The sequence below is a fragment of the Equus przewalskii genome, chromosome 3 (assembly GCF_037783145.1).
Source record: "Equus przewalskii isolate Varuska chromosome 3, EquPr2, whole genome shotgun sequence".
Classification (NCBI taxonomy): domain Eukaryota; kingdom Metazoa; phylum Chordata; class Mammalia; order Perissodactyla; family Equidae; genus Equus; species Equus przewalskii.
In genome coordinates, this window is record NC_091833.1 from 60,060,794 (window position 1) to 60,088,230 (window position 27,437).

At 44.6% G+C, this 27,437-nt stretch overlaps 1 protein-coding gene across 1 annotated transcript; it reads left to right on the plus strand.

The window, feature by feature from the left end:
• Nucleotides 1-1,556: 1,556 nt before the first annotated feature.
• Nucleotides 1,557-23,306, plus strand: NAAA (N-acylethanolamine acid amidase). The gene is made up of 11 exons (XM_008537209.2): nt 1,557-2,001; nt 2,671-2,835; nt 5,856-5,982; nt 10,236-10,326; nt 13,854-13,930; nt 16,730-16,902; nt 17,051-17,113; nt 17,874-17,940; nt 18,348-18,376; nt 21,877-21,954; nt 22,622-23,306. The coding sequence occupies exons 1-10, from the start codon at nt 1,799-1,801 to the stop codon at nt 21,950-21,952; spliced, it is 1,071 nt and encodes a 356-aa protein (XP_008535431.1). The 5' UTR covers nt 1,557-1,798; the 3' UTR covers nt 21,953-21,954; nt 22,622-23,306.
• Nucleotides 23,307-27,437: the final 4,131 nt, after the last annotated feature.

Consider the following 27,437-nt stretch of genomic DNA (forward strand, 5'->3'; position numbering starts at 1 on the left):
GAGTATGTGGCTATATTTAAAAACTATCACACTGCCTTTAAACTGAACAAAATGAGATACCAGCCATAAAAAAACATTATATCCCATGTTTCTGATACAATCATCTAGCTTCTTGCATTCCCCACAGAAGCATTTTTTAAGCTGTAGGTTCTGATCCATAGACAAGCCATGAAATCAACATACGGCATCTCTGAAATGTGCATGGCATAGAAGCAGCAGAAAGGGGGGCTTGAAGTTTTGTAATTTCAGATCTCCCTTTTAATCTCTGTTTTAAACTGTCCTATAGCATATGTATAACGTTTTACTAGTACATGAATAGATTATTTAAAATTATATTTAGCTCAGCTTAATTGCGAATAGTGCCCATTTTACCACGTTGTAGATATGTTCATTCAATACATTTTATAATGGTTTTAAAAAGTCCTGTATTTTTTTTTTTTTTTTAGGAAGATTAGCCCTGAGCTAACATCTGTGCCAATCTTCCTCTATTTTGTGAGAGGAACACCGCCATAGCATAGCTGACGAGCGGTGTAGGTCTGAGCCAGGGATCCCAACCCGGGCGCGAAGCCGAGTGCACGGAACTTAGCCCTACGTCAGAGGCCAGCTCCTATTTTTAATTTTTATCTTTTTAATATCAGTCTTGAACAGACTGGAAGTCACTTTTTTTCTTTTTTAATGCAAGCGCACCTCTTTGAACTCACTGATCTGTCTGCTCCCTGGGTGATTCTCTCAATGCACCTACGGCTTAAGCAGGCAACTCAGTTACTCTGGTTTTGCAAACGAGCGAATTAAGACTCGGTCTTGACTTAGATTTAATGGAAAGATCAAGATGAAGCAAGAACAGAGACTTAAAACTTTAGCCCCGTGACAGGCAGGTCATAAATGGGAAACATCAGAGGTAGTGATCGTGTATTCTATTTGACAGGAAAAAACGCTGAAGGAAATGACCTTTCTCAGTTTCCTGTACACATTTATTCTGTTTTACCCACAGACGACATGCTAACCATTAAGAACGTCCCAGCCTTGCTAAGTCAGGTGATTTTCCTAAGACTTACAAGCTTTACGTTGCAAGTTTTCAGATCCTGGGAACTCAAGGAGGAGGCAGGGGAGTGATTACGAAGGTGGAGTTTGGATTCTGAGAGCCTGGCTGGGAGGCCAGCGCAGAGGCTCCCCAGGTGTGGCCTCGGGCAAATTACTTTACCTCTCCAAGCCTCATATTCCTCATCACGAAAACGGGCAGAACTAACTCATCCCCGTTTGATGGTTAAATGAGATAGAGTCGGCAAAAATACTTGGCACATAAACGTTAGCTAACTTTTTAGTTTTTTTTTTTTAAACTAAAAGAGGTGTAAGTGTTGAACTGAAAAAGCTCTCTCTTCCTTTATAAAATCCAGATAAACCTTTAAATAATTTAAATATGAGCAAGTGAGGTGGCGGGGTGAGGGTGGGGGATCCTTTCCTACCACGGTAGGACTCTCCTGCAACCTCTTCGCTACTGAAAATCATTTACTTCATCTCGCTCCAGGCCGCGGTTGACACTGTCGGTCCACGTGGCTGGGATGGGGTGGGGAGGCGGGGTGAGGAGCCGGCGGCTGGCAGCGTTAGCGCCCCCGCGGAAGGAGAGCCCGGGCGGGAGGGATGGGGGCACCAAATGACCTGGTGGGCCAGGCCGCGCGCGGGCTCCGCCTCCAGCCCTCCTAGCACCGCCCTGGCTCTTCCTCCTCCTTCTGCTTCGGCGCTTCCCCGGGCGCCGGCTGTGGCAGCAGCGGCCCTAACTCCGGCCACCTGAGCCCGAGCTATGCGAGCCGTGGACCCGGGCGCGCGCCCCGCGCTGGCGCTGCTGCTGCTGCTGGCCGGGGCCGGGGTGGCGGCCGCCGCCTCGCCCCCAGCTCCGCCGCTCTTCAACGTGAGCCTGGACGCGGCCCCCGAGCTGCGCTGGCTGCCGGTGCTGAGGCACTTCGACCTGGACTTCTTGCGCGCTGCGATGGCGCACATCCTCGGGTGAGCGCGGGCGCCGGGGCGCGGCTCGGGATCTCGGGGACATCACCGGCGGCCGGGGGCGGAGTGCGGAAAACCCCAGACGCGCGCTGCCCAATGTGCTCCAAACCGAGACTCCTTAGCCGTCCCCTCCCTCTGCGACAGCCTTGCCCTCTACCCCCTCCCCCTCACCCCTGGCCTCTGGAGTGTGCAGGGGCGGCGGGGACCAGAACCAGAATTGCGGCTGCTCTGGGCAGCGTGCGGGTTAGCGATGAGCCGACGCGGCTGGGTTGGCTTTCAAGTTCGGTGTCACCAGTGGCCCGCCCGTCCTCGAGCCATTCCGGGTCAGGGTGGCGCGCGAGTTGTTGCCCTTGGCTGCTCGGCTATCTAGTAGGGGACGCAGCCCACGTCTTCTTTGCAAGCCTCACTGGCCTTCCAATACCGCCCCTTTGGGGACCATGCTCGCTCCCTGTGTCGGAGTTTTCTTTTCCCCTCCTGGACGCTGAAGATTGGGTGACCCGGGGCCTGGACTGTCTGCTCTCTGGGGAAGGGAGGCACCTAGCATTCACTCCTTAAGGATGAGAGCCTTAGGTACCAACCCCTCCCGCCGCCCTCCCATCCCCCGACAAACACACACTCGCACCCCTCCGACCTCTGAGCAGATCAGACACCCTCGTGGTTCTTCGTTTCTAGGGATGGGGTCCCCAAGTGGGTCCATACGTTGCTTCAAAAGGCGGTCGGAGTGCTGGAGAGCTTCCTGCCGCAGCCCTTCACCGACGAGATCCGCGGCATGTGCGACGTCCTCAACATCAGCCTGGCCGACGGCCTCCTCATCAACTTGTTCTACGAGTGCTCCGCGTGAGTGCCCCACGCTGGCGCGGATTAACGTGGGGCTTCCTGGGAACTCCTGCCACACCTGAGTGGGAGGAGACATGTTTTCAGTTTGATAAAAACAGGGTGGTGACCGGGCTGCCCAGAAACCGCCAACGCTTCCTCTTTGCTTCTCTGGGTGAATCTGAGCAGCAGATCATGGGCTTCGAGAAAGAAAGCAACTTCTTTGACCTCAGTACTGAACTTCTCCTCTGCCTGAAGCCCCTTTTTCTCCCTCTACCTATCCAGCCAGCATCCCACTTTCGAAACTCTGCTCAACATGTACTTTTCCAGGAAGTTTTTGGAACAAACCTCGCTGGAGTATGGACCCTCTGAGTTAACCCAGTGACCTTCCAGCCTTATAACGCAAGGGGTCGTCCCAGGACTTATTTGTCCCCTGTATTTTGTCCTCCACGTTTCTTACGGCTAGTGAGCCTGACTCCTCTTTCCGAGTCTGTTCCCTCCAGGGCTGGGGTCTCAGGGAACACTGTTCTGGCTAACAAGGCCAGCCAAGATTTGGTACCCAGAGTGGGCAGGATAAAATGGCACACGGAAAGTAATAGGGAGTGTGTGGTTGATCCCAGGCAAAGTGCAAGGGAAGCCGTAAGTCTTTAATGGCTCAGTAACAGATCCTGGAATTAAGTGAGGTTTGACTTGGTTTCTGCCTTCAGGACTTGTTTTGCCACCAGACCAACTTCATCCAGTAACATCTTGTAGATACTTATAGCTTCTGGCAGCCAAAAGGTGATTTAAAAAAAATATATATATGCTTGGGATAAGGAAACCTTACTGCCCCCTGGCATCTTCCCGGAACACCTAGGCAGAGTAGGTTAAGGAGTAATGTGGGGGCCAGCCTCGTGGCCCAGTGGTTAAGTTCCTGTGCTCCGCTTCGGCAGCCCAGAGTTTGGAGGGTTCGGATCCTGGGCTCGGACATGGCACTGCTCGTCAGGCCATGCTGAGCCGGTGTCTCACATGCCACAACTAGAAGGACCCACAACTAAAATATACAACTATGTACTGGGGGGATTTGGGGAGAAAAAGCAGAAACAAGTAAAAAAAAACCAAAACGCAAGATTGGCAACAGTTGTTAGCTCAGGTGCCAATCTTAAAAAAGAAGAAAGAAAAAAAAAGCACTGTGACTGCCTTCCTCTTTAGGGAAATATTTTAAAACACGAGCTTGTTAAAGTGCTTTTCAATTGAACTAAGTTAATTTTGCCATTCCTCATCTCCTACCCCCATCTTTTTCCTAGTCTATCATGTGGCTTTCTCAATGAAAAAATTGTCACTTTTTACTTTCACCTTCTTTTGTTGGAGTCACTGTATTCAAGCAGATAAAGCAAAAGTTCCAGTAAAAACACTCTAACTTTTGGATTTGATATTAAGGTATATACTGAATTTCATGACAACAGAAAGCACCATCAGACTCCACCAGCATTAACAAAGGAAACGTTCTGTTTTCATTTCTGATGTAAGCCTTTTTGAATCAGAGTCAGACTAGCTACCCTTTCTTGAGCCCCCTGGGTGCCAGGCACTGGAGATGGTATTACCTGCTGTGATGTGGAAACTAAGCCTCAAGAGGGACAAATTGCTGAAAGTCAGGTGGATGGTGAGTGGTCAGAGGTGGTACTAGAAGCACGTGTCCCCACTGCCCTGCGAGGCCCTGTGCTTGTGGGCCACCTCACGCTACGACGTTTGGGCATGACATGGAAGCTCATTTTGAAAAATCATCTTTCAGAGAGATTCTACAAACTTTGCTTTAGCCAATTCCAGTGTTTTATCAGTCCCTTCCTGGACATGAACTCTTTGAAGTTAAGATCAGAAACCTTGGAAAAAATTAAAACTTGACCAAGCTTCCTTTTTTAAACAAAAAAATTAAGTAACATTTGTTTTCTCCTAATTTTAGAAGTAATATGTAATCATTATAGAACATTAGTTAATACAGAAAAGTATGAAGGAAATTAACCACAATCCTGTTACTCAGAAATGACTGTCAGGGGCCAGCCTGGTGACGCAGCAGTTAAGTTCGTAGGTTCCGCTTCTTGGTGGCCCAGGGTTTGCTGGTTCGGATCCCGGGTGCGGACATGGCACCCCTTGGCATGCCATGCTATGGTAGGCATCCCACATATCAAGTAGAGGAAGATGGGCACGGATGTTAGCTCAGGACCAGTCTTCCTCAGCAAAAAGAGGAGGATTGGCAGTAGTTAGCTCAGGGCTAATCTTCCTCAAAAAAAAAAAAAAGAAAGAAATGACTGTCAATCCATCAAGGTATTTCCTCTCATTTGGGTTTGTGTGGATAGAGATGTCTCCCCCCACTCCCACCCCCCAGAAGTGGACATGCTATATGTAAATAATGTTCCACATAACATTACATATCCCCAGAGAAAATGGACATTTAAATATCTTAACAAACCTTTTCTTCTTTTCCTCGAAATACTTCTCTCTGGCTGGGAGTTCTTAAAGTATCCTTTTTTCTTATTAGCTCTGTGTAGGGAGCTCTAAGGGGAACAGGAAAAGTGCCAAGCCCCTAAAAAGGTGACCATTTTCCCAAGGAGACGAAATAAAACCTTTGTGGGATGCAATGGTTTAGTGCCATTGCGCTTGCTCTGAGAAATTCAGTGGAGAGGTGAGCTTGAGCTGGCTTTGAATGGTGTGTTAAATAGATGACACTCTGCCAAGCAGAGCAAAGTTCAGAGGTCAGGGTGAGCCCCAGAATGGGTCACTTTCAGATTTAGATTAGGATGAAATCCTCGTTCAGTATGTTTTCAATGCCACGTGTGCTGAGGGCAAGGGTCAAGTAACACGGAACGAACACTGGTGAGTTGTGTCCAGTAGTGCTTTTCATCTTGAATTGTGAGTCCCTGTTCTCGTACAAGGATTATGTGGTGTGTGTGTCTATTATAAGGAAGAAAAACTGTTTTACTTTAAGGACTTATTTTAAAAACAAAACACTCATTTTCCTTTTTCTTATTTTTCTCATTCCTTCATGTTGGACTTCTCCCTTTTCTCAGATTCTGCACCAGTATTGTGGCTCAAGACTCCAGAGGCCACATTTACCATGGCCGGAATCTGGATTATGCTTTTGGAACTTTCTTACGCAAGTTGACCGTGGATGTGCAGTTCTTAAAGAATGGGCAGGTATTGTCCGTAGACTATAAGATTCAGAAATCAGAGCGACTTGCTAACCCAAATTAGCAATCATTTGGATGGCCTGCTCCTTAAGTGTGTTATTGGTTTAAGATACAAAAAAATCAAACTCCTGGAAAACAAAACCACGAGACCGTTACATCAATTAAGCTTAGAGATAGAAGGGTCAGTTATTACTGAGCTTTTCCTTAAAGAGGTCAATCAGTTTTCCTTAGGGAAATCTCCATCGGGGATGATCATTTGTCCTCTGCTCTGCTGAGTCAGCTCTTCCCTCTGCTTTCCCATGTCCTGGCTGCTTCTGGAATAGGGAGGGGTGGCATAGTGTCACGGCTAGGAACACCCAACTTTGGGGTCTGACAGTCCTGAGTTTGAATCCTGCTTCTGTCACTTCCTTCCTTTAAGAACATGAGAGATTACTTAAACCCATTTTGTAGATGACAACTCAGAGAGGTTAATAATTACTTTATGGAGACAGTTATAAAGGTTCAGTGAAGTAATCTGTGGAAAGCATGTGGTAGATGCTTGGAAAATAGTGGCCAAATAAGAAATGGCCCTTCACTCACTACTCTCTTATGTATCATCCTTAAAAAATTATACCTGGATCACTTTATTTTCAACACAGTCCCTTTAGAAGTATAATCTAATATATGCTTTTGTCATGTTTCTGTGTAAACGTCTAGAGAGATAGCCTTAATCTATGTTCACTGAGTACACACAGCATGTTATTGCAATGAAACAGAATAGAGCACACAAAAGCCAGATTTTGCCTTGGTAGGACATTGTTTAAGGACGAGGACCTCATTTCATGTGCTCTTTGCGTTTAGGGGTTGACTCCCAAATACTGAAAACTCATTTACTAAATAGTCATTTGGTCATCTGCTTTTGCAAACAAAAATTTCTCATAAAAAATTCAAAAGAGGGGCTGGCCCCGTGGCCGAGCAGTTAAGTTCGCGCGCTCCGCTGCAGGCAGCCCAGTGTTTCGTTGGTTCGAATCCTGGGCGCGGACATGACACTGCTCATCAAACCACGCTGAGGCAGCGTCCCACAACAAAGAATATACAACTATGTACCAGGGGGCTTTGGGGAGAAAAAGGAAAAAATAAAATCTTTAAAAAAAAAAAAATTTCAAAAGAGCAGAAAAATTTAAAGTTAAAGTTTCTCCTTTCCCAATTTCATACCTTTACTTCACCACTATTAACAATTTGATTTATAGCTGAAGATTTACTTCAAAATGGTTTTGTTTTGTTTTGTTTTTAAAGTTTGGGACCTGAGCTAACAACTGTTGTCAATCTTCTTTTTTTTCTTTCTGCTTTTTTCTCCCAAAATCCTCCCAGTACATAGTTGTATATTTTTAGTTGTGGGTCCTTCTAGCTGTGGCACATGGGACGCTGTCTCAGCATGACCTGATGAGCGGTGCCATGTCCACGCCCAGGATCCGAACCGGCAAAACCCTGGGCTGCCAAAGTGGAGCGCATGAACTTAACCAGTCGGCCACGAGGCCAGCCTCCAAAAATGGTTTTAAGTGGTGACAATGACAGAATATACATGCAAAATAAATTCTGAAAGGAAATCTGCTAAAATGTACATGGTTATTACCAAATGATAGGACAATAATTATTTGCATTTACTACTTTAGCTTTTCTCTATTATTCTACAGTGAGCAAAATTCTTATAAGTAGACAAAGGATTAAATGCAATAAAAATAAATTATTTCTGGGGCTGGCCCAGTGGCGCAGCGGTTAAATGCGCACGTTCCCTTCGGTGGCCCAGGGTTCGCCAGTTCGGATCCCGGGTGAGGACATGGCACCGCTTGGCAAAAAGCCATGCTGTGGTAGGCATCCCACATATAAAAAGTAGAGGAAGATGGGCACAGATGTTAGCTCAGGGCCAGTCTTCCTCAGCAAAAAGAGGAGGATTGGCAGCAGTTAGCTCAGGAGTGATTTTCCTCAAAAAAAAAAGAGAGAAAGGAAAAATAAATAAATAAATAAATAATTTCAACTGTTCTCTCCAGAACTCAGCCTAAGTAACAGTTGCTGCTTCAGTTGTGTCTCTTTCTCCTGGAGCTCCCGTGAGAAGTGGTCTATTGGTGTGGCTTTTCTCTCAGTGCTCCGGTTATTATGCCGAACTTAGCAGTTTACACTTGGGTATTGTCTTTATGCTGAGGCTCCTGGCTAAGAAATTGTTTTGCTAAATTAAGAACAGATTATCCACACAATTGCTCTCTTATTCTTGTTGGGTGTTCATAATTTTAAAAGTATTTTCACATACAGGACCTCATTTGATCCTCCCAGCAGCCCTGTGAGGCAGGCACGAGTCAACATTTCCATCCTTATTTTCCAGATGAGGGGGCCAGGCCTCACAGAGACTGACTTGCCCCAAATCAGATGAGGGAGATGTGGCAGAGGTGGGACCGAACCCCGGCCTCAGCCTGCTGTTAGCTTTCTTCCCCAAAACTCGGCCTTAGACTGTAAATTAGAGTCTCTTGCCACAGCTAAGGGTGTATGTTAACTGACCTGCCAGAGACAATTGGAAAGCACAGACATCTAGAAATAGAGTCAGTTTTTCAGAGCTGCACGATACAATATCTTACAAATTACATCTTATAATTATTTATAATTATGTATTATAAAATATCTTGGAAACTACAATGTGATTTTAATTTTCATAACTTTAATTTGCTCAGTCCTTCAAGAGTGACGCTAACACCAGGATCAGTGTATCATGCAAATAAAGTGAGGGCTTACATTTTGTAAGGGATTTACTAGCAAGGGGGGCTTATTCCCGTCTTACTGCCGTGAATGGAAATGGGAGAATTCATGGAAGGCCCTCGGTGAGTCTAGGGGAAAAGGTCATTTATAAAAATAAAGCCACTGCATTTTTCCCTTGTAATTTAGCCACCTTGTAATTTACACCCAGATGAGGTAGAAATAAATGATTAAATGAGAAAGATTACTGACTTAAGATTCAGTTTTCTAACAAAAAATATTAACTTAGGCCTGTTCATTTCTCAAATATAAAAATCTTAGTTAACCTTTATTGAACAGCATGAGCCAGGTACTGTTCTAAGTACCTCTTTTAAAAATGAAGTCTAGGGGCTGGCCTGGTGGCTCAGCAGTTAAGTGCACACATTCCGCTTTGGCGGCCTGGGCTTCGCAGGCCCGAATCCCTGGTGCGGACATGGCACCACTTGGCAAGCCATGCTGTGGTAGGCGTCCCACGTATAAAGTAGAGGAAGATGGGCACGGACGTTAGCTCAGGGCCAGTCTTCCTCAGCAAAAAGAGGAGGATTGGCAGCAGATGTTAGCTCAGGGCTAATCTTCCTCAAAAAAAGAAGTCTAGCATCCGAAATAACTGCTAGAGTTTGATTTTTCTCCTCAGGGCCATATAATGGTGTCTTGCAATCATTAGCACTCATTACTTTAAAGTGGGAGCAATTCTTATAACTCATGGGAACATCGTGAGGGTTAAATGAAAGGTGTATGCAAAATCATTTTTTAAGCATTAAAATTTAAATATGACTGTCACTGATAAACAGTCTCACTTGTTCCCATTTACTTCACAAAACTTATAAGATGCATGATATTTATCTCTTATAAAAAGTCAACACAAGTTTTTAAATCGGGCCCCATTTGCGACTTCTAGAATGGGGCTTCTTTAAGGTGTATGGACCCCTGAGTGAGGCCTATTGATCCCTTCTCAGAATAATATTTGATAAATACATAAAATAAAGTGAGAAGGATTATAAAGAAAACCAGTTATGTTGAAATACAGCCATTTCAATGTTATACTTTTTCTTAACACATTAAATAGTAATGTTTAGCAGCGCGTCTAATAACTACCATGATTCCAGAGTAGTGATAAGTATGAATGACATTTCAAGTTATCTGCCACCACCATGATGTCTGTGAAAATACATAATGATTTCTGCTGGTGACAGAGTTGTAGGCACAGCCACGACTGCACGATTTGTTGCCTACATTCCTTATAGAAGGAGCGAAGTTGCAGTTAGAGGTTAGTGAAAATAAAGATGGACCTTTTTTCCCATTCAGGGTGACAGATCCACTGAATTCTGTCCATGGGCCCCAAGGTTAAGCCTTCTAGAAGGCCATTTCAGAGTTTTTATTCTATTTATTCATATTATGAGCCTATAAGAAACAAAATCCATGAAATTGTGGGACAAAGCAGGTGATTTTAATGTGTATTTGGTTGGAATGTTAAAATGATACTTTATCTCTTGATTTCAGATTGCGTTCACAGGAACCACTTTTATTGGCTACGTAGGATTATGGACTGGTCAGAGTCCGCACAAGTTTACCATTTCTGGTGACGAACGAGGTAATCACAACAAACTCCCGAGTGTTTTTAGCCATATTCCTGTTCAGTTTTACTTGAGTGCTTCTTTCACTCACCCAATATAGCATGGTAGAGGAACACCTTCTACACTACCTGGCAGGGACTTCCATCCTGGGGGGAGACGGGCAGTGCACATGAAGGAAAGAAGCTGATTTCAGGTAGTGCTGCGTGCTACCTAGAAAGGAAAACAGGAAGATGTGATCATGAAGGAGGAAGTGGGCCGGTTACTACAGGTAGAGGTTCAGGGAAGGCTGGACTCACACCATCCAGGAGCCAGGTCTGCAGAAGCTGGAGGAAGACCATTCTTGGTGGATTCCAGAAATAAAAGATGGTAATGTGGCTACAGCACCACATTACTCCTACAGTAAGGGGGGAGTAACAGTAAAGGTAGAGAGAAAGGCTGAGGCCATGGTAAGGGCCAGGATGAGGAGTTGGATTGTAAGCATAATGGAAGCCTTAGGAGAATTTTAGGCCAGGGAATGAACAGATGTGATTTAGATGTTTTAACTATCACTTTGGCTGCTCTGTAGAGCTTGGACTGTGTTGGGATTGGATGGAAGCAGAAGACTGAGGAATCTATTGCAGTAATCTTGAAGTTGTATGACGGCATTATACAGGCAACATCTGTAAAGCACTTTACAGTGCACTTTCTCTTAAGTTTTTTCATTGGACCCTCACAACAGTCCTGTTAGATAGCCAGGGCTGATATTATTAACCCTATTCATCATGCAGAGGAAGAAAATAAGGCTATGAGATGAAATAACAGCTAGTAGTTGGGAGAAGTGGTTCTCCAACTGATCTCTGGGGTCGTGGCCCAGTTGCTGTGTTTGTTGTACAACCTACGGCCATTCCCTCCATCTCAGGGTATGTCGTTCCGTACCACAGTACGTGGGGAGCCCAGAGATAAGCTAACTCTTGTCTCTGTCTTCAGGAAAATGCGGCTGGATGAGGAGAAAGACATACACGAGGAAACTCTTAAAGTTTAGTGTTGGTCATCTGATGGTCCCCTGGTCGACTTCACGTTGTTGTTATTTCCTTTGGTTAGGTTTATTCTTACCTGTTTGCATAAGGCTTTCCCAGCAAGATGCTGATTGGGTATATATCAATGTTCGTGGTAGTCAGGTCTTCACCCTAATGTATATTTTCAACATTTTCTCAAATGTCAGCTGTGAGTGAGATTGGTTCTCAACCAGTGGTACCCAAACCATGGCATGCCAGTTACTAATATTTTACACAGAATGTCTGTAAACACATGTATATTTATTAAAAAGATGGGCTTTGTTTCCATTATCTTGTGACTCAAATTATTTAGCTAACTGTTTGTAGAAGGTATGAGCAGTTTAAAAATAACCAAGTTATTCTGTAACATAAAAATTTAATTAAATGTTGTCAAACCACTTTTTAAAAACTTTTAAAACCTTATTTTAATGAAAACTTGTCTGCTATGATTGAGTTCAAACACCTCAACAATAAGGTAACATGTCTTGGTTAGTATAGGTAATTAAGATATTTAGTTAAGTTTCTGGACATAATGAAGAGTGCCAACAGTGCCTCTAACTGCCCTGGGAAAGGAAGGGGATCTGAGGAGGACTAACAAATGGCACCAAGTGTGGGAGGCTCAGCAGACCACCTGGTGGTTAAGATCTCAGACCCAGCCTACCTGGGTTTATATCTTGGTGCTATCACTTGCTAGCTAGGTGACCATGACCAAGGTGCTTATCCTCTCTGTGCTTCAGTTTCCTCATCTGGAAAGCAGGGATGATAGTGGCTGCTGTGAGGATGAAATGAGTTCATGTATGTCAAGTACTCAGGGCACTACCCTGGCACAGAGCAAGGGCCAGAGAAGCATTTGTTGTTATTGTCACATCTCCAGGCCTGACCTCCCTCCGAATTGGAGTACCCGACCACCTTCTCAGCATCTCCGCTTTGATGTCTGTTGGATCTCTCAAACTTGATCTGCTTAAGTAGATCTCTTGCTTTTTTCTTTCCCCTTTTCTTGCCCTCACTCTGCCTCCACCCAAATCTGTTTCTCTCCGGGTTTTCCATGTCTCAGGAAATGGCACTTCTCTTCAACCAGTTGCTACCAGGAGAATTCTTTGACCCCTCAGTCCCTAAGTTTTGTCAGCTCTTCCACCACAGCTAGACTCCACCTGTCCATTCTCTCTACCTCTACGGCTGGGCTAGCTGCCTTCGCGCCTCCACTGCTGCAGCAGCTGTCCCTCTGGTCTCCCTGCCACTGTTCTCATCCTCCTCTGATTCTTTCTCTACCCAGCAGCTGGCACCAGCAGGCTGTTCCCCTGTTTAAAACCTACCATGACTTTCCATTGCGCTTATACCAAATCCAAAGTCCTGACTCTGACCTCAAACTCTATCCCGTCACCTCCTGCACCCCACATTTTATGCCTCTGTCCTTCTCCCTCACTCTGCCTGCACCTCACCTCACCTCCTTTCTTTTCCTGACATCTGCCAAGCTTGTTCCTGCCTTTGGGCCCTGACACATTCCAGCCTCCTGTCTGGAATGTGCTACCCATCTTAGCTAAATGTCCACAACCCAGACAGGCTGTTCTTACGCTCCTCTTGAAAGGAGTCCTCCCTCGTCACTCACGATTACATTGTACTGTTTTATTTTCTTTATTAGAGTTATCAAAATCTTCTTTAGTTAATGGTACACTAGTTTCTTTTGTTCCCTGTTAATTTCCAAGGGTCTGGATGAGATCAGGATATGGCACATAGTAGATGCTCATTGCTTATTTCTTGAATGAAATTTTTTCTTTGGAAATCCCCTACAGAGATTTTTAAAGACATTAAAAAGTAATTTTGGAGACTAATTATAAATTTGTTTATTTGTTTGTTTTTCTTGGTGAGGAAGATTTGCCATGAACTAATGTCTGTTGCCAGTCTTCCTCTTTTTTTTTTTTTTGCTTGAGGGAGATTAGCCCTGAGCTAACATCTGTGCCAGTCTTCCTCTGTTTTGTATGTGGGTCACCGCCTAGCCTAGCTGACGAGTGGTGTAGGTCCGCACCCAGGATCCGAACCCATGAACCCAAGCCGCCAAAGTAGAGCACGGTGAACTCAACTACTAGGCAACAGGGACAGCCCTGTAAATTTGCATTTTTTGAAAAATGTAAGCCCAAATCAAACAAAGTTCTGAAAGATATGAGTTCTCTACAGTCTTCCTAATACTGATTGGGCCACTTCTCTTGACAGCTACGTAATTTTATTTTGCCTGGGGTAATTAATCAGGAATGATTTCCTTTAACATAATTCTAATTGTTTCCAGGCACAAAAGGTTCTGCTTTCAAATATATATTTTTACATGTTTTTATGGTTGCCGTGAAATTTGGGCTTAATCTTGAAAACTGGATGCTAGTAAAATCACTCCTCATCCAGCAACCTTTCTCTCCCATCAGCTTGTACTGTGGGAAGAAACGAGATTTAAGGAATTTTTCAAAGTGGCACTTGGGCTGCAATTTGTGTATGTACTTATTGTTCCTTCCTCGACTCGGCAGCTAAAGGCTCGTGGTGGGAGAACATGATCGCTGCCCTCTTTCAGAGACACTCTCCGATCAGCTGGGTCATCCGCACTGTGAGTATGTTCACTGTGCAGCCACCTCCCCCGACCTCATCTTCTACACTGTGTTCGTGTGGGGATGCTCTATGTCACTCAACAATGTTGTCTTTAATGTAAGAAGCTCCTTAAAAGAATAGGCATCTAAAGGTTTGCAAAATGCACATCAACCTTTGTGATAATACATATTAAAGATAAAATAAGGCTGGACACTAAAGTGGGAGTTATAAATTATAATTATAAAAAATTATAAATTTCCAGTTATAAAATAAATAAGTCATGGGAATGTAATGTACAGCATGGGGGCTATAGTTAATAATCCTGTATTGCATATTTAAAGTTGCTAAGAGAATAAATCTTAAAAGTTCTCACCACAAGAAAAATTTTTTTGGGTAACTATTTGTGGTGATGGATGTAAACTAGATTTGGGGTGGGTCGTTTTGCAATATATACAAATATCGAATCATTACGTTGTACAGCTAAAACTAATGTAATGTTATGTGGCAATTATACCTCAAGAAAAATAAAGAAAGTGGTTAGGACAGATTTTAATCAGTAGTAGACTGTTGCCATAGGGAAACGTGTCCAACATGAACCGAACTGAACTCTGATTTGTGCAGAGGTGACTGGGTGTTTAAAGGAAGAATGAGGGAATGGGAGGGGGTGAGCAGGGCCTCAGTAGAGTCAGAAAAGTGAAAAATTACAAAAAGGAGGGGTTGTCCTTGTGAACCCTATCTGGGATTGCTCACTGGCTCTTATCGAAGTTAGCCTCCTACTCTCCTGCAGGGACTGGGGCCAGGGGCCCTATCTCCAGGTGTTGCCTGGAACAAACAGTAAAGTCTTTTGACAGCTTTGAGTTTCCTCCGGCAGGTATTCTAAGAGGGGCTAGGGTCATTTTAGGGATGTGGCCTTGAGGTGTTAGAAACTATGTTATCATTTGTTCAAGTCTTTATAGGCCAAGGTTAAGGTCTAATCAAAAAGAGGGCTCAGAGGAACTGGCTACAGTTTAGTCACGGAGAGACTCTTTGTCATAACCTAGAGTTTTCTGCAATAGCTCAGCACAATGTTCAAATTCACCCTTGTTGTTTGTATCACCAGCTCTTTCCTTGTTGTTATTGAAGAATAGTCAATATTATCAATATGCCGTAATTTATTTTCCTGTTGATTTCTAGTTTGGGGGGCTATCATGAATAAGGCTGGTATAGAAATTCTTGTACGAGTCTTCTTGTAAACATATCAGTTGGGTAAGTACTTAAGAGTGGAATTGCTGGGTCATAAGTAGAAGGATCTTTAATTGAGGTATAATGCCATGCGGTTTACATGCTGTACAATTTATCTATTTAAAGTATACAACTCACTGGCTTTTAGTTTATTCACAGAGTTGTGCAACCATGACTACAAGCAATTTTAGAACATTTTCGTTCCTCTAAGAAGGAACTCCTTCCCGTTAACAGTCACTGCCCATCTCCTCACTTCCTGAGATAGACAGTAAGGTACCTGCCTCACCCTGACTTTGCTGCCTGAGGGAAGTAAGCCGCCACTGCCTTCAGTATTTCTTACGATGTTCTTTTGCTTCGTTCTCGTAGAATTCTGTTTGAGGCAATAGATTCTTTGATAGTAGTTGGGGATGGTATAGGCAATATAATCAAAAAAGTATTCCATAGCTCCTATTGCCTCACTTTATAATTTTACTGAGTTTAGAACAAATCAACTCAAGTCTAAATACGTCACCCTGACAGCAGTATGTATAAGGCAGGGAAGAGGCCACAGGCCCTGCTGTCAGTTGATGGTTTATGGTGCTGAATGACAGCACCTCTGCAGACACTGATATTTTGAATTTTTCTTTTGTTTGACCCTATGCCCGCCCCCACCCTTGACACTGTGTCTTGGCGGTATTCAGGATGAGTGAGCAGAAAATGTACTTCTTTCAAAAAGTGGTGGAAGAGTGATTGGGAAGGGCAGGCCCTCTACCCCAGGATGGTCTTGAGCAGATCAGCTTGAGGGAGGAGCACCTATGGAAGCTGAAGATTTGGAAAGTGATCCCCTTAACTGTCCGTGCCACAGACCTTTGGAAGTCTTCGTGAGCCCCAGGGTATCTGAACACCAGTTAAGCTCACTGCTCTAATGTAGCACGCTCTCTTTCATCTCCAAGCCTTTGCCAAACTATTCCATCGAACTGGAACTCATCCCTACCCCCACTCCCAACCCCAAAACCACCACTCTCACCAGTCTAACTTGTCTCTTTGGCCTTAGCTCCTGTGATTCCTCCTCGAGATGCCTCCTCAGCGCCCTGGGTGAGGATGGGTCCCCTGCCATGACTTCCACAGCATGTCCTTCTCCTGTGTTGACACTCATTACACGTGTCACCCTTGCCTGTTGACTTTCCTCTCATCCTTGGAAATATGGGGAGAACGAGGACCAGTTCAGTCATATTCCCTTTTCTGTCTCCATGCCAGCACAGTGCCTAGCACATAGTAGGTATTCAAGGAATACCTGTTGAAAGAGCAAACGAGTGAAGAAACATGGGGAGTCCTTTTTGATGGTGACTTGCTTAGAGAGCACGCAGCCCATGTTTGGTGAGCCAGGCCTAGAACTTGTCAATAGTTCTTTCCTTTTGTGAGAAAAATCCCGCTGCAGTTGGCTCCCCACTGAGGTTTCTCCCATCTCAGGAGCCCTGATGACAAGAGGATGAGGTCAGAGCAGTTCAAGATTCATGGCTTAATATATCAGGAGAATGTGCTTTGGACCGCTTGCCCATCAGTTGGTGTGAAGAACTGCTGTGTGTAATGCTGCTGACGCAGGTTTGTCTTTGTTCAGACCCTGAGTGAATCAGGAAACTTTGAAGCAGCTGTTTACAAACTGGCCAAGACTCCCCTTATTGCTGATGTTTATTACATTGTTGGTGGCACATCCCCCCAGGAAGGAGTGGTCATCACGAGGAACAGAGGTGGCCCGGTGGACATTTGGCCCCTAGATCCTTTAAATGGAGCGTGAGTAGGATTAAAGGCCCTGGTTATTTTGTACCAATTATCATTTTTTAATTGGTGAAAATACAGGCATTTTTTTATTCTTATATATTTCTTCTTTAACTATGTCCCAATGACCTTGGATAAGACAAGGCGGTGTGTTCTGTTGTAGGTGGTTCCGAGTTGAGACAAATTATGACCACTGGAAGCCAGTGCCTAAGGGCGATGACCGAAGGTGGGCCTCTACCCTTTCTGGTTTGCAGTGTTTTCTTGTGGTCGGGCGAATGTACCCCTCCTTTTACAGGAACTGGAGAGGACTACAGGGGCATCCTCTCCCAGATGTACCTGGGCCCCCCTCGCCAGTGCCTTGGCTGGGATGGGAGAGTGTCGTGTGGAGGAGAGCACTGGAGGAGCCTCTTTGGCAGTTGGTTGGATGTTGGGAGGGCAAGGCTAGCCCTGGCCTCTGGGTCAGGAGCCCTAGATTCCACCGCCAGCTCTGCTAATGACTCACTGACAGATGGGCCTCTCTTCACCCATCTGTAAAAGGAAAGGAGAGAACAAGATTCGTGGTTTTCTATGGAATTCTTTTTTGGAAGGAAAACATTTCTCATACTTGAATAAGTAAATAAACCAGTTGGGGGCTTTCACTGTCCCTTCTAATTTTGAAGATTCTGTGATTATAAATCGGTGCATCCCCAAAGCGCAGGTGGTTCTATTTTCCCTTTTGGCTTTACTGCTGTACGTGTTTGGTGGCGACTGCTCAATTCTGCAGCAAGGCGTTTTCACTGGCCCAGCTTCCCGGAGCAGATGTGGCAGTGGGCCCAGTTGCTGAATGAATTCCATTCAGTCTGGGACTAGGCGGGACACGTGCTTGGGGGCCAGAATCTGTTTTGAGGAAAGGAGATTATGAGGCTAGACCTTGCATTGTGCCACCCAAAGTGAGAGCTGGTGGAGTGCGAGGTTTCCTGAAGTGACCTTGACCGTTGTCCTTGCAGAACACCTGCCATCAAAGCCCTTAACGCCACGGGCCAGGCAAACCTCAGTCTGGAGACGCTCTTCCAGGTAACTTGTGTCACAATGTCCAGCTTTTACCCGAGATGTTTGGTGTCTTTGTTAGGAGTGATTAAAAAAAATTTTCTCCTCTGACTTTAAGCAAATGTGGTAGATAAAAATGTAAGAGTAAGTTTTACCTGGTTGAAAATATTTGAAAGAAAAACCAGATGACATTTGCTGAACTTGTTTCTGTCTAGGTGAACATATCTATCTTCACCTAAGTTTTTCTGCATATTAAAAAAAGGGCACAGTTGTCATATATGTTCTTTGTTTAGAAGGAGAAAGGATTCAAAAGTCTGTAACTCTGTCACCCCGAGACACGTGGAAGTATTGTGATTATTTTCTTCCTATAGATATTCGACATGTGTTTCTTCTGCCTTTTAATAGTCTTTACGATATGCTTGTTTCCTGTGCAGGTTTTGTCCGTGTTTCCAGTTAATAACAAGTAAGTGGCATGTTAAACACATTCATACGTCACCTGGAATGGTGGCCTCGCTCACGCACGCCGGCTGAGCAGGATCTGAGGGCTCCGGCGGGGCAGGCTTTCTGGGTGCTGTGGATACAGCAGAGGGCAAAACAGTGTCTCTGCTCTCAGGGGCAGTGTTCTACTGCTGGTTGGGGGGAGCGCAGATAATCAAGCATATCCTAAGGCAGGTGAGAAGGCCACGAAGAAAAACAAAGGTCAGGAGGACAGAGTGATCCAGAAGGAGGAGGCAGTGACATGTTCATCCTGAATCAGTCTGTTATGTGGGGCCTGCCTTCACTGGTTACGAGCTCCCTAATTTCACTCTTTTAGAACTAAACTCTAGACGCCTTTGGCTTTCCTTTATCTTCCCAGGGAGTTTCTGCTGCCCCCACGCTCGTTCCATGGATAATTCAGTATCTGAGTTAATGTTTCCCTTTTAGCCTGTTCTCTTGAGAGTAGCGTCCTGTGAGCAGTGGCTTCTTGGGTCTACAGCCTGGGATTTTTCCCACATGCTCTTCCGGGTGAAGCCCTGGGCTGTGGCCGCCACTGCCACAGGAAGCTCCTAGTTAAACCTGAGAGGCAGCCACCCCCGACCGTGTACAGGTAACTCTAAAGGTCCATGCGACCGTCACAGCAAAGCAGAAGAGCCCAGATTGTCATCGTCCCCCTCGAGAGGTTGCCCACTTGCGTCCTGCACACCCAGGACCAGCTCAGTAGGAGCGCAGACGCCTCCCTTTGCTCAGTGAGATAGGACTTAATTTACTAAAATAAGAGAGGAAGCGTCTGCAAGTCAGTACAGAGTTCGGTCTCCTCTTTTCCTTCAGTAACTTCCCAAGCCCAGCATTTCTTACTTTCTCATCATCCACTTCTGCTTTCCCCAAGGCAAGAAGGTCAAAATGGTACACTTCAGGAAATAGCCTAATACGGATAAAAGCTACACAGTGATTTTTAGTTTCAAATACCCAATTGATTTTTTTCTTTGCAATGATCCTCTTTTACACAAATACAAAATAGTGGTTTTCCTGGTTGGCTCCACAATCACTTTTGGGTCTGGGTGCTTTAAGATTGCTTAGGTGTGATGACGTTTTTAAAACTGGCCTTATTCTTTTCACTTTGCACCGTAATAGGAATATATCTTCAAAATATCTCTTTGAAAGTTTTTTCTTTAAGTATGGCCTGATAAAAAGATTATTGTTAAAAAGTTTATTCCATAAACAATATTGTAACAGCCAAATACAGAAAAACAAATTAGTATTTTACCACTGGAACAGAGGAGCTGTTCGGGTAACAAATGAGACCTGGTGGGATGCTAGTAAACTACCTCTTCAGAGGTGAGGGAGCAAAAAACAAAAGACTCCCCTGATTTGTAGCATTTATTGACTTCTGTGATGTAAATAGTCCGACCTGGCCTTTTTCACGTTTACGATGAGCTCATAACTTCCTGCATATTGAACGATCGGCTCTCGGCAGCCTGTGGGAGCTGCTCCAGTGCACCCCTGGCTGTACCCGCTCCAGTAGGGCATAATTTTGACCTTTTCATATTCATTTTAAAAATAAGGGTTATAAACCTATTTTTGTGTCCTTGCAGTTTTCAAAATAATTATGTAAGTGAAGACTGTATCTTTTAAAAATTAGTATTATAATAAAATAGTTATATTTATTTTAATAAAGCATTTTTCATGCTGTGAACAGCCCTTATAATTTTGAATAGCTGATTCATAGGTAACTGAGTGTAATAGAATTAAGCATTCTCCAGGTAAAACTTTTAAAATGGGGCTAACCTTGTAGCCGAGTGGTTAAGTTCGCACATTCCACTTTGGCAGCCTGGGGTTTGCCGGTTCAGATCCTGGGTGCAGACCTCACCTCATCAAGCCATGCTGTGGCGGGATCCTACATAGAACTAGAAGGACTTAAAAGTAGGATATACAACTATGTACTGGGGCTTTGGGAGGGGAAAAAAAAGGAAAATTGGTAACAGATGGTAGCTCAGGGCCAATCTTCCTCACCAAAAAAAATTTTGTATCTTAAAAAAACTTTATTAAAACTCTGAAATAAACATATTTGTACCTTTCCCCTCCTTCTTTTGAGTTATTTCCCTTGGCTAAATTCCCAGAAGTAAGGTTACTGAGTAAAAGGCTATGAATGTTTAAATGGCATCTGAAATGTTTTGTTGAAATAGAATTGTTAGAAATTAGAGACAGTTTACTGAGTAGCATTTTTCCCTACTGTATAACTGAAACCCAAGAGGAACTGCATTTAAATGATAATAACCACTGAGCCAGAATTAACACAGAGCCTTAACTCTCAGGCCCTTTACATGTAATGATTCCTGTCAACCAAGGCTGTTCACAAGGTGTCAGGTTGATAGAAGTCAGTCTGAACAGACGCAGTTAACTCTGTACTGCCCCCTTGTGCTGTGCTACAAAACTACACTCCCCTGCATTGGAATTCCATTCTCTGCTGTGGCTATAAGCAGAGAAAATATTAAAACAGTGGTGGAGAATAGAATTCTGACTAAAGTAAATAAGCAACCAGGATCCTGCTCAGGGAACTTCCATTACCCTTGGACGAGCTCTGCACGTGCTCATAGTGCTATCTTCAGCTGGGCTTATGATTCTGCTGTGGGGCACTAGGGCCCTAATTCTGCCTATTCCTGAACAGCCCAGCTCCAGATGCTTGGAGCATGCACCCCAGCTGATGTCCAGGACAAGAGGTAGATGAAGGGAGTGCAAGGCAGGGGCCCTACTGTGTGTGTGTGCATATGTGTGCACTTGTGCTTAAGTTGTTAAGGTCTCTTGCTAGGCCGAATGTTGAATAAATGCCACTGTAGTTTTCATCCTTAGATCTGGACAAGTGGGCCCCTCTCTTGATCCCTGAGCTTTATAGGCTCCACTCTGGCCTTGCTCTGTCCCTCCCTTGAAATAAGGAATCCACTGGGCCAGGGGCATTTGCCCCCTGAGTCTGGCCCAAGTACTCAGAACCCTGGAATTCTCATCGCCAAGCCCATTTCCAGGGCCTGTGTGGTCAACTTCCCTGGGGCTGTTCTCCTGATGGCGGCGTGCAGCCATTGTGGACATCCTGTCCCTGATGGGAGGCCAAGGGCTGGCTGTTTGCTGGGGGTCATGCATGAAGCCTAGATGCAAAGGCCAAAGTGACCACATACGTGCCACTTGTGGGGTAGGGCGGAGCATGGGTGAGGGCCAAGGCCGGCTCTGCCTCACTGCCACAGGGTGGAACTCTGAGGAGTCTGAGAATTTTAAATTTGAACCTGGCCTTCCACAGTGTTGTCAAAATAGGAGGAAAGAACACTTTGTGTGGTCGCTTGAATTGTAAATTTTAAATATTCTGACATACGTGTGTCTCTATTTGTATTCTCGTCCCAGGTCTCCAGTGTTAGGGAAGGGCCTGGTATTTTTTTTTCCTCTTTGGAGTATTAGAGAAAATGATGTGTATATAAAAACTCCTCTCATTATTTTCAGCTACACGATTTATACCACGGTAATGAGTGCTGCCAGCCCAGACAAGTACATGACTAGGATCCGAAACCTGGGTTAAAGGTCAGTAAGCAGAAGAGTGAATTCACCTGTGCTATGAAAGCTTTGCTAAAGTTTTTTTTGGGGGGTGGGGCAGCTAACGGGGAGGTGAGTATGTGCTGGTATTTCATAGAAGATGGCAGTATCTTCAACATTTATACGTACAGACAATTTTCTGACAGGCATCTGGCATATGATTGTCATTTGTGTCAGATTGATGTCACTAATAGGTATTTATTTTGAATTGTTCGTATGAAAGCTAATCTTCTGGTGCCCAGTGCCCTTTGCCTCTTATTCAAACCCTCTCAGGGCGAAGTGTCATCTCTTTGCTTAGGCAGAGGGGTGAATGTCGAATAAGCCTCGTGTGTCCTCAGATGATAGTGAGGCAGGCCCAGCACTTTTGCAGCATTTACTTTGCAGACAGATACTGAAGGCAAAGGCCACTTAGAGAGTGTATTTTAGGCATCAGTGAGCCTGTAGGTAAGGGCAGACAGGAGGAAACAGCAGGAATCCTTTCTGCTCTCTCTAAAATCGGACTTCCTGGGCAGCTGCCTCCTGAAAGGACACCTTTCTCTCTTGCAAGGACCTTCTGGAGTCCGTAAACCTGATGTTTTGGTCACCCACTTACTATGGGGATGTTTAACATCAGTGTTTGAATTAAGTTCATTTATTTTTTTTCTTCCCTTTACAGATGATCTTTTAAATATGAAATTCTTGAAGAGCTGCACTTTAAAAAATCAAGTAAAAGGATCGTATTATTTTATGAACAATCCAGGCTCCTTCCTCCTGAAACTTGTCAAGCTTGTGAAGCGGGGCTGGAGGATCGCTTTGCAGCTTGTTTTGGTAACGTGGGTAACAGGCGTCTTGCCTTCGCTTCCCTTCGGGGTGTGCCGTGAGCTTCTCGAAGCTTTCTCTGTCCTGCGTGAGCAACTCCAAGATGACTGGTCTCAGAGGGCAGGCCAGATCCTTGGGCTTTATTCTCAGCTTCTCACCGTAAGGCATAGCTCTGTTGTCTACCTCAGCTTATCAACTGAGCTGGCCAGACCTCTTGGTTCAGTATGAAGTGCTTCTGGAAGAGTCTGAGAAAAAAGACACTTCTGAAAGAAATGGAGAAACCTAGTTCGAATAGCGCCTGTTTGAATGTTTGTTAGTCTGACCTTTGATCATGTATTTCTGTGTGATGGGATTCTCATTTTTCATAATGTTTCTAATGTTTTTAAAAAAAACTAATGGACCCTCCTTTTTCTAAATAGCTACTTTCATACTGTTTTTGAAAGCAATATGAAACCAAATTATTTCTGATTGTCACTGATCATTACTTCATAAGATGTTGAAAGAGATGCTGGCAAGGAGAATAAAAATTTTTTTCCAAGAAATTTGGTCTTGTGTTCTCCCTACATTCTTACAGTTGAAGTCACGTGGTTCTGAACAGCTGTCCTGAGGAACCAGCTCTCAGAGATGTTAAGTTCTTTGAGTGTCAGCATTCAAAGGTGTGCACGGCTGCTTTGTAGAATTTGATTTTTTTTCACGTGTACAGGAAAGAAGCTTCTTTGAGGATGAACTCAGAAAAGGTTAAAAGCATACACAATGGAGTGGACTGGATGTTCTTGTTCAGTATGCCAGCAGAAGGAAGGAAAATGGAATGTCTAGAGGGAAATGTTATCCGGGTACAGATCATTCATGCCATGCCATGTTGCACACTTCCATAGGGGCCTGGAATATTCGTGTTTCTTCTTGGACAGTATTGGATCAACACAGTTAAATTTCTGTCATCCAGTGCCCCCTTCTTTTTTCTTAACTTTTTATTGAGATTATGATAGTTTACAACCTTGTGAAATTCTAGTTGTACATTATTGTTTGTCAGTTGTGTTGTAGGTGCACCACTTCACCCTTTGTGCCCACCCCCTACCCCTTTTTCCCCTGGTAACCACTAATCTGTTCTCTTTGTCTACATGTTTAACTGCCACATATGAGTGGAGTCATACAGAAATTGTCTTTCTCTATCTGGTTTATTTCGCTTAACATAATACCCTCAAGGTCCATCCATGTTGTTGTGCATGGGACAATTTTATCCTTTTTTATGGCTGAGTAGTATTCCATTATATATATACACCACATCTTTATCCAATCATCGGTTGACGGGCACTTAGGTTGCTTCCACATCTTGGCTATGTAAATAATGCTGCAATGAACATAGGAGTGCATGGGACTTTTGGAATTGCTGATTTCAAGTTCTTTGGATAGATACCCAGTAGTGGGATGGCTGGGCCATATGATGGTTCTATTTTTAATTTTTTGAGAAATCTCCATACTGTTTTCCATAGTGGCTGCACCAGTTTGCATTCCCACCAGCAGTGGATGAGGGTTCCTTTTTCGCCACAACCTCTCCAACATTTATTTTTTGTTTTGGTTATTTTTGCCATTCTAACGAGTGTAAGGTGATATCTTAGTGTAGCTTTGATTTCATCCAGTGCCCTTTTAAAAATCAAATATCAAGAGTAATTTACCCTTGCCAGACATGTTACACTGCAATTGAGACTAGAAATTTCTACTCATTAGTCACATTCTGTTCTTGTTTTCTTAAAAATGTACCTTGGCCTCTGGATGGAAATTTGGGGAATGCCCTAATTTTAACCAGGTGAAGCGAAGCCATCGAGGGCAGGAAAGTGAGAAGATTACTTATCTAAATCTCTGGTTGCTTTGAGGATCTTTGTCCTTCATGTGTGTCGTTTTGCTACGATGTGTCTAGATGTAGATATCTTTTTATTTAGCCTGCTTGGGATTTGTTGTGTTCTCCAAGTTTCAAATTTGTGTCTTTTTTTCAATTTTGGAAAATGCTCAGTTATCATCTAAGAATTGCTCTCTGATATTCTCTTGTGTCTTTTCTCCTAAACTCCAAGTATGTGTGTTGCATCTCCCTCCAGCTTTATTTTTCTTAGCCCCTCTGGTATCTGGTGATAAAAAGAGAGGAGTGGAGGGAGGATCCAAGATGGCGCCGTGAGTAGTCCTCTTTGTCTCTCCCCCTTCGAGTCTACAATTATTTGGACACTCATTGCTTAACAAAGGATATCCAGATAGCATCTCAGGACGTCTGAGAGACCCACGCGACTATGCATTGGAAGGCGGATGGACTTCCCTCCGGGAGGATGTGGAGATAGGTGACAACTCTCCGACCCCGACCGAACAGCCTAGTACCTGTAAGCCGCTTTCTGCCAACGGACGCCCCCAGAAGATCAACACACACCTAGGGCAGGAGCGAGCACACACCAGAGGAGCGACGGTGGAAACAGATGACCAGAACCCTACCTAAACCCCCCGCAATTACTCCTAAATGCAGAGGGAAACTCTAGAGTTACACACCTGAGCCAGCGGGGAGAGTCTCGCCCCACCATTGACGGGGAGATCCCGTCTAGTGTTCATGGCGCCCGGAGGGTCCCAGAGAGAATCACAGAGGGTACGGCGGCCCCCCAGCTGCCACTGCCTGCACAGTGGGGAAAGGGATTGCCGGAGATCTCGGAGAGGACTGGGGCTGGGTGAAGCTCCAGAGGCCGGCTCTGCGCCCTGGAGGGGAAGCTCCAGAGTTCCGCCCGGACAGCAGACAAAACTCTCTGTCTGCCATTAGCGGAGGGGCCACGCCCAGCATCCACAACACCGGGAGGGTCCTGGAGAGGAGAATATCAGGCAGGGCAGCAGCTGACCAGCTACCTCTAAAATCAGGATCTCCAGCTATCCCCCAGACAGGGCAAAGGGCTCCCCGAGTTCCTGGGGAACAGGACTGGGGCTGGGTGGAGTTCCAGCGACCCAGCTCCGTAGCCTAGGGGGAAACCCTACAGGCTCACAGCAGCCTCAGGGAAAGCCTCTGCACAGCACTAGCAGAGAGCACCCATCCGGGAGCCACAAGGCTTGAAGACCCCGGGACAAAAGTAGCATAGCTAGGTGAGCTAACCACAGACTGTAGAAGATGCCAATAGCTCTGCTGCGACCCATGGTGGACAAGTGAGATTTTGTGGGTGCCAACAGTGATGGAGCGGCAAATATAAGTGATCCTACCCCTGGCCGCTGGAAAAGCCCATAACACTGTTGCAGACCCCAAGGAGGGAGCACGTCTAGGTGGGCTGCAACAGTAGGCACCAGCAGCCTGAAGCCCCCCCCCCGTGACGGCCCCCACGGCAGAAGAGGGAATCCAAAGGACCACTGTGACTACGAGGAGGGGCCCAGGCCCAGTTAGCAACTGCAGATAGGGTTCCTGGTTGGTGTAGTATAAACAGCTGCTCCCCCACCATACCAGCAGAAACAAGGGGAAGGAGCAACTAAACTCTATCTCTATGCGGAGGCACAAATCTACAACATCAAGCAATATGAAAAAATACATTAAATCTCCAGAACAGAAGGAAAATAGCAAATACACAGAAAACAATCCCAAAGAAAATGAGATATATAACCTAAATGATGATGACTTCAAAACAGCCATCATTAAAATACTCAATGAGTTAAGAGAGAATTCAGATAGACAACTCAACGAGTTCAGGAGCTATGTCACAAAAGAGTTTGATACGATAAAGAAGAACCAAACAGAAATACTGGAAATGAAGAACACAATAGAGGAGATTAAGAAAAATCTAGATGCACTGAACAGTAGGGCCGATAATATGGAGGAAAGAATTAGCAATTTGGAAGATGGGAATATAGAAATGCTGCAGGCAGAGGAGGAGAGAGAAGCAAGACTAAAAAGAAATGAAGAAACTCTCCGAGAATTATCAGACACAATTAGGAGATGCAACGTAAGGATTATAGGTATACCAGAGGGAGAAGAGAAGGAGAAAGGGGCAGAAAGCCTATTCAAAGAAATAATGGCTGAGAACTTCCCAAATCTGGTGAGAGAGATGGATCTTCAGGTGACAGAAGCCAATAGATCTCCAAACTTTATCAATGCAAGAAGACCAACCCCACGGCATATAGTAGTGAAGCTAGCAAAAGTCAACGACAAGGAGAAAATACTAAGGACAGCCAGGCAAAAGAAACTAACCTACAAAGGAACCCCCATCAGGCTATCAGCAGATTTCTCAGCAGAAACTTTACAGGCTAGAAGAGAGTGGAATGATATATTCAAAAATCTGAAGGACAAAAACCTACAGCCAAGAATTCTCTACCCAGCAAAAATATCCTTCAAATACGATGGAGAAATAAAAACTTTCCCAGATAAACAAAAATTAAGGGAGTTCATTGCCACAAAACCTCCTCTTCAGGAAATCCTCAGGAAAACCCTCATTCCTGAAAAATCAAAAAAGGAAAGGGGCTACAAAACCGAGAGCAGAGGAGATAAGTAGAAGGACAACAACAGAGAGTAGCAGCTCTTCATCAGAACAGATTAAACCATGGGACGAGAAACAAAGGAAACTGAAGAAAACCGGAAAACAAGACATAAAATGGTAGTGGTAGGCCCCCACATCTCAATAATCACTCTAAATGTAAATGGATTGAACTCCCCAATCAAAAGACACAGAGTG

What these genes read in the sequence shown, in the direction of transcription:
- NAAA (XM_008537209.2), top strand. Translation starts at nt 1,799, where the DNA reads ATGCGAGCCGTGGACCCGGGCGCGCGCCCCGCGCTGGCGCTGCTGCTG. An exon ending in CCTAAGGGCGATGACCGAAG is followed by an intron (nt 17,114 to 17,873) that starts GTGGGCCTCTAC and finishes TTGTCCTTGCAG; the next exon opens with AACACCTGCCATCAAAGCCC. An exon ending in GTCTGGAGACGCTCTTCCAG is followed by an intron (nt 17,941 to 18,347) that starts GTAACTTGTGTC and finishes TTTCCTGTGCAG; the next exon opens with GTTTTGTCCGTGTTTCCAGT.